Source organism: Salvia hispanica, chromosome 6 (genome assembly GCF_029641045.1).
Source record: "Salvia hispanica isolate PSC_SH4W2 chromosome 6, Shi_PSC_v1, whole genome shotgun sequence".
NCBI lineage: Eukaryota > Viridiplantae > Streptophyta > Magnoliopsida > Lamiales > Lamiaceae > Salvia > Salvia hispanica.
The window spans coordinates 6,353,523-6,361,907 of record NC_142697.1 but is presented as its reverse complement, the minus strand read 5'-3'; the positions used below and the strand labels follow the sequence as shown (position 1 = coordinate 6,361,907).

Below are 8,385 nucleotides of genomic sequence, written 5' to 3'. Positions count from 1 at the left end.
TGGGCTATACAGTTCCTACTGTAAGCATCAAAATTTACACTTAACATTGACATGAAGACATTGAAGAGAATTGCTTAAAGTCAGTCTAGCATTACGAAGGAAAATGGTTTGGTAGACTTCCAAAAAGGCAAGTGTGGTCGAGTCAACTCCCTTTTCCCACCAAAGTCGGCTTCATAGTTCAAGCACAACTTCATATAGTTATATGGAAAATCCAAAACTTTCTCATACCTAAAGTATCAGGTATTTTAAAAGAACTCTACATGATTCCGTATGCCGAGCTAGAAATACTGGGCAGAACATTTACATGTTACAATAATCATCCAAATTATCATAGCAGCTCTCAGATGTTACACCAATTTAGTACCCTAGTCAAATGGAGACAATACAAAGGTATTATAATTTCTCATGCCTATATCAAGATACACATAAGTCAAATGGAGACAAGACGGGAATTAAAAAGCAAGTACTTCTTTTAACTACAAGGTTAGATATCCTACCTTTATCCGTTCGTATTCTCTGACTGCACTGCTTTTAGCATTCTCGGTTACTCTTAGATTTTTGATTTTCCTAATTCTTGATGTATCACCACCAAATATCTTTGCTGAAGCTGCTTCAAGCTTCTCGATTCTTGAATGTAATGATGACAGTTCTGATAAAAGAGTTTGTACAGTCAAGAAAGCACTTGATCTATCTGAAAATGCATTGTTGACAGCAAGCATCACCCCAAGATACTCATGCAGTTTATCCTACAATAAATTTAGATAGGTTATACGTCAATAAGAGAGCAACTACTGTAGGCTTCATATTATTTAAACATCAGTAAATAACTGGCGGATGACTCATTTTTTGGTTCATAGTAAAAAATTACCCTCACAAAATGTTTAACTGTCTGAGCATTCAATTCTCGATACAGTCTACTTGCTTTTACTGCAGCTGTTGCCACATTTTTCATGTCTGCAGCATGTGCTCTTTGGGAATCCTGAGCAACTTCCTCAATTTCAAATGTCTCGCTGAGCTTTCACAAGTGATTCAGCCTATCCATAGAATAGAAGCCACAAAGTATAGTTAGTTAGTCAGATTTTCCCCATTGCTGGAGAAACACAGAACTCCAAAGATTTCAATAGATAACATAGTAGCATGTTATATAAAAGAAAACTTTATAAAAAAACAAAATATTCAACTAGATAAAAATTCCAGAGTTAAAATTAAACCATATCAAAGCCATAATCAAGACAAGACCAACAAACTTGCATAGATCATTAAATATGAGTGCTTCAAATTTACCTCTGAATTGAGAAACTTATTAGCACAGTCTTAGTTCTTTGGATTCTGGATTCGTTTTTAATTATGCCATGAAGTATGCAGCTCAACTTTAAAAAATTATACATTCTTACGAGAATAGTGGTTGGGATATGTAGTTCAACTTTTGGAGTAGCAATTTTTAGGAAGTTGCTTCATACAACATTCAGAATATACTGTTGCTATCAGGTAGAAGGTGAGAGAAACAGTGCAATGAATCAAATGCATCATATACATGAAGAATAACTAATTTTTTTTTAAAAAAAGAAAGACCTTTTACTAGTAAGTGCCCAGTGATGATACATAGGCCATGATAAAATATAGAGATCATAGTAGAGAAAAATAGTAGGTGCATTTCATTACTCAACATAGCCTACATATATAGAGTACAAGAAACTAAGCTAGACTATGTCACACAACCAATGTGGAATGGAATACGTATAATATATAACAATCAAACATGAACAATATACATCTTAGAAAGTTAGCAATGCATATAAATAAAAACACAGCACAAATATTTTGCACTTCTTTGGATGAGTATGATAATCAACAGTTGAAAATGTCAACTCATATAGTAAAATTTTAGGTGTCTTGCAAACTTTAAGAACTCTATAATCAACCCATCTTCCCCAGACACTGGAAGCCTCACCCTGAGGAGTAAGTGTAACCCTCTATCTGAACTCAAGTATAACTGTCAACGTTCAGGGACTTTGATCATTGAGAGGGATAATGAGCCTTGTCTACGAAGCAGAAGCACAACACCCCACATCTTGGTTGTTTCTGGTGAAGTTTGTGTGATATTGATTCAAGGCGGTGAATCACCAAGGCGTGTGGTGGATTATAGTCCACAGTCAGCTCCAGCAACCTCGTCGAATCAGCAAGAGGACCGTGGAGATTGAGAAGATCAAGGTCGAGATATGATTGACTGGATAGATTTGCTCAGATCCTTTCCTGATTGTTTACTTTCCATTAATAGCTTTGCTAATCTTCTATTAGGTAATAAGGATTTGTTTTGATGGCCTAACTTATTTAGACCATAATGTAAACTCTTTTAAAAGGATATACTTGGAGGTTAGGAGAGGGCATCCAGAAGAGATCATTTGTAATTGGTGCAAATTGTAAGCCTCGGTTAGAGGATTATTAGGCCTCTTTGGAGGAGTGTTCTTTGAGTTTTAAGTCGAGTTCCCGTATTTTGTTTTCGCTTTCTATTTGTTCCTTTGAATTCATCTGCCATTTACTCCATATCCATTGTGCCATTAGATAATAGACAATCTGGTATGGCAGGCAGGAGCTTACTTGAACCACTTAAGTAGTTGTGTACCCTATCCCTACCTTGCTGTAGTCTGGGATTGGGCTAGGCTATAGAAGTTCCCCCACAGGGGGGGTCTACCGTTTCAGAAAGCCAGAAGCCCCATAACGATCAGTAGGTCATCTAAGAGAATGGTTCCTTACTCAAAGCAGAAATAGCCCACAAGGATCATGTTTGCTTTACCATTCCGATTGCAAGACTGGTTGCTAGAATTTTAAAACTATAGATGCAAAAGGAAGTCAATCATGGATCACCGATGAGGCGATGATGAGCCTATAAAAATGGATTCTAGGGAAGATCTTATGAAAATTGATCATTGGGAAGGATGGTAGTCATTCTTTTTCCCAACCTTTCTCTCTCTCTCTCCCTCGACCCTCTAGAAGTCGAAGACTTGCCCCCACTCTATTGAATCTGTTATAGGGCAAATCAAACTGAGAGTCTGCCACAAGAGGAGGCGAATACTTCCCGACAACCATTGACTACTAACCAATGAATAGTAGTAACATGCTGGATGTACCATTAGTTGCACCTCTCAGCTGTATAACCAGATTTAATTGAACAATTTAAATGTATCAGCCCGCCTTTGTAGGGTACAATAAATGCGGCGACTGCTACCAAAACGGACTTAAAAGAAGTAAACATAGGCTAGGGTTTCATTTAAAGAGTTTTGACCAAAATATTTAAAGGAACTATCAGAGCAATAAGTCAACGGTTTAACCTAGAAGCTTTAAATAAGTAAAAGAAAGGCATCATGAATTACGATAAAAAATCTCAAGAGTTTGACATAGTTTCTAAGAAAAACCACAAGAAGTCTAAAGTTTCTAAACCGAAAGGAATAAGTGCAAAATATCCAGATAATACTAAAGTGTATCAAAAATTCAGCGGAAACGACCAAGAGAAAGTGAAGCCATGTATGAAGACACGACTACACTCGAAGTTCAAAACATCCATCTTAATTAATTAATACGCTCAACACCCGCCACCGCTCGTCGTCGTTCAACCTGCACATAAGGAAAACAAATGCAGGGCTGAGTATTTTGAAATACTCAGTGAGCTCGTTGCCAAAACATTTTATAAGTTATGTCACCCTTACCATAGTGAACTCGAGGTTTTACAGTTATCAAAATAAATATTCAACGAGTATCACAAAAATTATTTCCATAGACTGGCCAATCAAACAACTCCCCACTTTTCTCATCAATTTCCACAATCACAACATTTCCATGGTGCGACGAAAGTGTGGCCACACTTTTCGCCCACGAGACCGGCCGACTAGCAAGGACGGCTCCCGATCCCACCGTGTACACAGCCTGGTAGGGTTTGCGGCCCTACTCAGATCCGAATTCGTTTAAACATATCCATAGCCCTATAGCCCAATGGAGCGAACTCACAAACTAGGCATCAGGCGCACAATATCATAACAAAACAAACATAGGCATGACATAACAGTTGAACCACCCTTATTTCTCCACATTCATAAGTTTGCAACATAAGAGAGAGTTTAATAATAAAGCCCACCTCGACTGCTTAGATTTCAAGTATGTTCTTTCCTATGTTATCTTGCTTCGCAACCGAGGTTTCACCTTTTAATCACATAGGCATATATCACAAATCAGATTCAACACAATCTCCTAACTCATGCATGTCTCAACGCTTTCCCTTTTCCCATCGATTTATCTTAACATCATCAATCAATCAAGGCCATGTTCATCACATAAGTTCCATTCGCATCTCAACTCTAGATCTAACATCAACATATGTCACACAAGAGTATTTTGCCAACACACACACAACACACACACACACACAACACGCACACACACACACACATATTTTCCATATCCCCTTTATCCCACTTTCACTCAAACAAGACGCATGAGGGTTCAAGAATGCCGATTAATCGGTTAGAAAGAAGAGGAATCGAGTAGAAAGAAGAAGATTAATATGAGAATACCTTTTTGAGAAAAACGAACGGTAGAAATGAAGTAAAGACTTGGTTCTTCAAAAATCTTGAGGCTCAAACTCTATTTCTTCTCAAAGGATGGAGGATTATTAGAGAAAAGTAGAAGAAAATTGAGAGAGTGAGAAGAGAGGGAGGGAGCGTGTGATATGGGGTGGGGGGCGAAAATTGTGATGGCTAGGGTTAGGGGTTTCTCTTATTTATAGTGCTCAATAAAATCTTTAGGTAAATAAAATAGAATATTTGGTAAGATGTGATTCTACACTATTAAATAAAATATTGTGGAGTAGGGAAGAAGAGATAAAAAGAACTAGGGTTTCAAGGCATGGAGATTTAGAAAATATGGCTCTTATTTAGGCAAGATTTCGTTTGGCATATTTTATGGAGTAGAATAAAATATCACGGAGCAAAATAAAATAAAAATCCTCCTATTGAAGAAAGGAAAATAGGTGTGTAGTATGGCATATATATAAGGAATGGATTTTTAATATTAAATAAGATATGGCAAGATCTTTTGAGGTATGAAAAGATTTGGTAGAATATTTAAATTATAGGTATGGAAGGAAATCAAATAAGGGATCAATAAAAATAAAATAAATTCTTCCTTCCCAAGAATAGGTGATTTTCGAAAATCACCATGGAGTAGGGGGGGGTGGTTTCGAAAATTTCAAAAGAATAAAGGTGGTTTAGTATTTGTGGAAAATTCCTAATATCCTCACTCACCCTTAAACAATTAAATCACCACACAGTTTCACCTTTAATTCAAATATTCACATGCCACATCATATAATCAACAAGTTTGACTTTTCAAACTTCCAACGCAACCCTAAACTCGACTCGGTCAAAGAAACTCATGCAATAAATTTATCCATCAATTAATTCTCGTCTCCCACATCATCAATAAAATTCTAGGGCTCTAAAATTAGGATTCGGAAATCCGGGATGTTACATTAAATGTACGTCATCTTAACCTTATGGAGTCGGCGATTGACGGGGCTAAAAAATGAAGCAGTTGCTTTTACAAACCATTATTGAAAGGTTCATAGCATCTTAAGCAATCAGTGCATAACGTTGCTGGCTAAAGAGATTTTAATTTTTTTCTCATTTTAATATGTTTACAAACAAAGCTCAAGAGTGTTAATTATTAGCTAAAATTCTCATAGATTTTCAATTAATGCACGTCCATAAATACATGACTTTCAGATTATGAAAAATAAACATGCAATGCAGGATGGAATGACTGGAAAAACTTAACAAAAGAGAAATGAGAGATATAGACCTTCCGAGACATATTTATGAGGTGTTGTTCAAAACCCTGCAGTTTATCTTTCTTATCCAGAAACTGTTTATCATCATCCTCAACCAAAGGGGGCTTTGCTCCACCCCAGTCATTTGCCACAGACTGCTTCAACTCTTTGAACATCCTAAACAAATCTCTCCCACCCTTGGCCGGCTGCGCCACCTCACTCACATCTGCCCCATCCAACATCCTTGAAGCAGCATCAGTCGTTGCATTCGATCCGACGCCTCCAAAAACGCCCTCAATTCGTCACTGTTTCTCAAGACCGGGTGCGCCACAAGCCGCCTCAAGTACTTCTCCAAGGCCGCACGCCTTTGCTCAAGAAATTCATTCTTGTGCGTCCCAACCACATTCTTATCAGGCCTCAGGGGGATGAAAAACCCACGGTATCTCTTGCTAACCTATCCGACAACGCAACTACATCTCTAAACCTTCTCCTCACATGAAATTCCGTGGCGTGAAAATGTGAAATCAAGTAAGAAAAGTAAGAAGTACCTCCAGAAACAATTGATTGATCCGGCTCCCTCCTCGGATTGTGGAAAAGGACGGCGGCGATGGCAATGCGGCTTCGGCGTAAGAGTAAGAGGGCGGGTCGAGAATCGGATTGAGTGAGGTGTTCATCGTGGTTGTGTAAAGATCATAGGCCATCATAATCGAAGAATGAGGGGATTTACAGAGGTTTGATATGGAACTGGAGTTTTTATTCACATTTCTGATCACTGGATATTCTTCTACTTCCCGCTTTTAAGCAAAGGCGGGTAGGTCAAGATGGACTAATTTCAATTATTTAATTCAAATTCAAAGTTAAACTCAAAAATACTTCACATTCCCTACCTTTTTACTAACCATTTCTGCTTAAGTTTGGCATTTTGAGCAATTCATTATAGCTTCATTTTTCCCTCTATGATTCTATGACATTTGACTTTGAGTACGTATTGCTATGATACACAAGTAAAAACTTAATTACATAAAGGTAAGATCTGTATGAATGAATACCTGATGATGCAAAAGTGTAAGGCTTGATATTGAAATCTTCAAAAACTATAGTTTACATATAGTATTATTTGTTATTCAGAAATGTATTTCGGTAAATATGAGTAGCAACGAGACAATAAATGCATAATCGATCCCGGGATACATTCTTGCTTGGAAACTCCCTTTTCCTAAGCTTTTCAGTTTGGAGTTGTCCTTCACCTGCACGTATATAGTGAATGTTACTCCCTCCGCTCTCACATTTAGAGTCACATTTAGTTATGGCATGGGTTTTAAGGAATTGGTGGAATGTGTAATTAATGAAGTGAGATGGTGGAGTGTGTAACAAATGAAGTGAGTTGGTTGAAGGTGGGTCCTTTTTGACTTTTTGGTTTTTTATTTTTGTTTTGATTTATTTTAATGTAGATAATGGCATTTTGATGTAATTTTGGTGAACAATGGGGTAAAATTGTATGCCCAAATATGGAAAATTCTAAATGTGACTCCACAACTGGGACGGAGGGGAGTATTTGATAAAGCAAAAGTGATTAAGACGTTAGCGTTTACAATTACCTCTGCTACCACAGTTTCGCCTTTGTAGACTTTGAACGATTGACAGGTATAACTTCCAATAACACGATAATCACAAATTTCTCCAGTGATATTGGTAGATAGGAAAATTTCAAGCTTTCTTTTGAGCTGAAAAGACTGAGGTTTTTGCACAGTGTAGAGAAGATTGCTTCCGTCTAGTCTTTCGCCACTGTGGACTATCCATTCTTGGTGTGCCTACAAAAGTTGTCTCATAATTAAACAATATATATATATATATATATCAATTCATGAAGATGAGAGAAAAAATAGAAAATCATTTAGTGCACCTTCCTTCGCATGGTGATGATAGGCGCACCGAAAGAATTGTACATGGTTCGTTTCTTGTTGAATTGCCAACACCCTCCAATGACTTGCACAAGTAGAGTTCCACTCCAATCAAAGACACACATATGCTTGGTGGATAAACCTACAGTTTTGCTCACCGCAAGGTCCACCAAGTATGGATAGCAGTAGTCGTCTCCAACGATGCTCACGGTAGGAACGAAGCGTCTCACCTCTGGTACGAACATTCTTGGAAGCGCTAGCTAGTTTGATGATATCAAGGGAAGAGATAGATGAACTTGCATTGTCAATGTCATTGTGCTCCTTCATATACTGGGGAGTTTTATTGGTACCATCGCAATTCATATAATATTATTGCAAGTTTTGGAATATAATGTTTACCATTTTCTTAATATATTATTAATTATAACCCTACAAAGTCTACATTCTTTTATTCCTTAGTACACTACGCATCTCCTTTGACTCTGATGATGTTCACAATATTGTTTTATCATATGTTGCAAACAAATGCATAATTTATCTTGTCACTAATTTCCAATTCCTTATTCCCCTAAATCTGACGATCTTATTTACGTATAAAGTACAGAGTGATCATTTTATCCCAACAAAATCAATGATATCAATTTTATAATTAACCAATACCAAATC

At 37.2% G+C, this 8,385-nt stretch overlaps 1 protein-coding gene and 1 pseudogene across 1 annotated transcript; both read right to left on the bottom strand.

The window, feature by feature from the left end:
• Nucleotides 1-403: 403 nt before the first annotated feature.
• LOC148923130 (sorting nexin 2B-like) lies at nt 404-6,720 on the bottom strand (annotated as a pseudogene).
• A 222-nt stretch (nt 6,721-6,942) lies between these two features.
• LOC148923129 (protein LURP-one-related 14-like) lies at nt 6,943-7,964 on the bottom strand. Its single transcript, XM_089060405.1, has 3 exons — nt 7,722-7,964; nt 7,417-7,629; nt 6,943-7,065 (listed from the first exon to the last, which is right to left on the bottom strand). Exons 1-3 carry the CDS (start codon nt 7,962-7,964, stop codon nt 6,943-6,945), a joined length of 579 nt encoding a protein of 192 aa, XP_088916531.1.
• Between the last annotated feature and the right edge of the window lie 421 nt (nt 7,965-8,385).

Excerpts from the sequence above, each read along its gene's own strand:
- LOC148923129 (XM_089060405.1), bottom strand. The coding sequence starts at position 7,964 with ATGTTCGTACCAGAGGTGAGACGCTTCGTTCCTACCGTGAGCATCGTT. Across the intron at positions 7,630-7,721 it reads TCATCACCATGCGAAGGAAG|GCACACCAAGAATGGATAGT; the intron begins GTGCACTAAATG and ends CAACTTTTGTAG. Across the intron at positions 7,066-7,416 it reads GCGAAACTGTGGTAGCAGAG|GTGAAGGACAACTCCAAACT; the intron begins GTAATTGTAAAC and ends ATATACGTGCAG.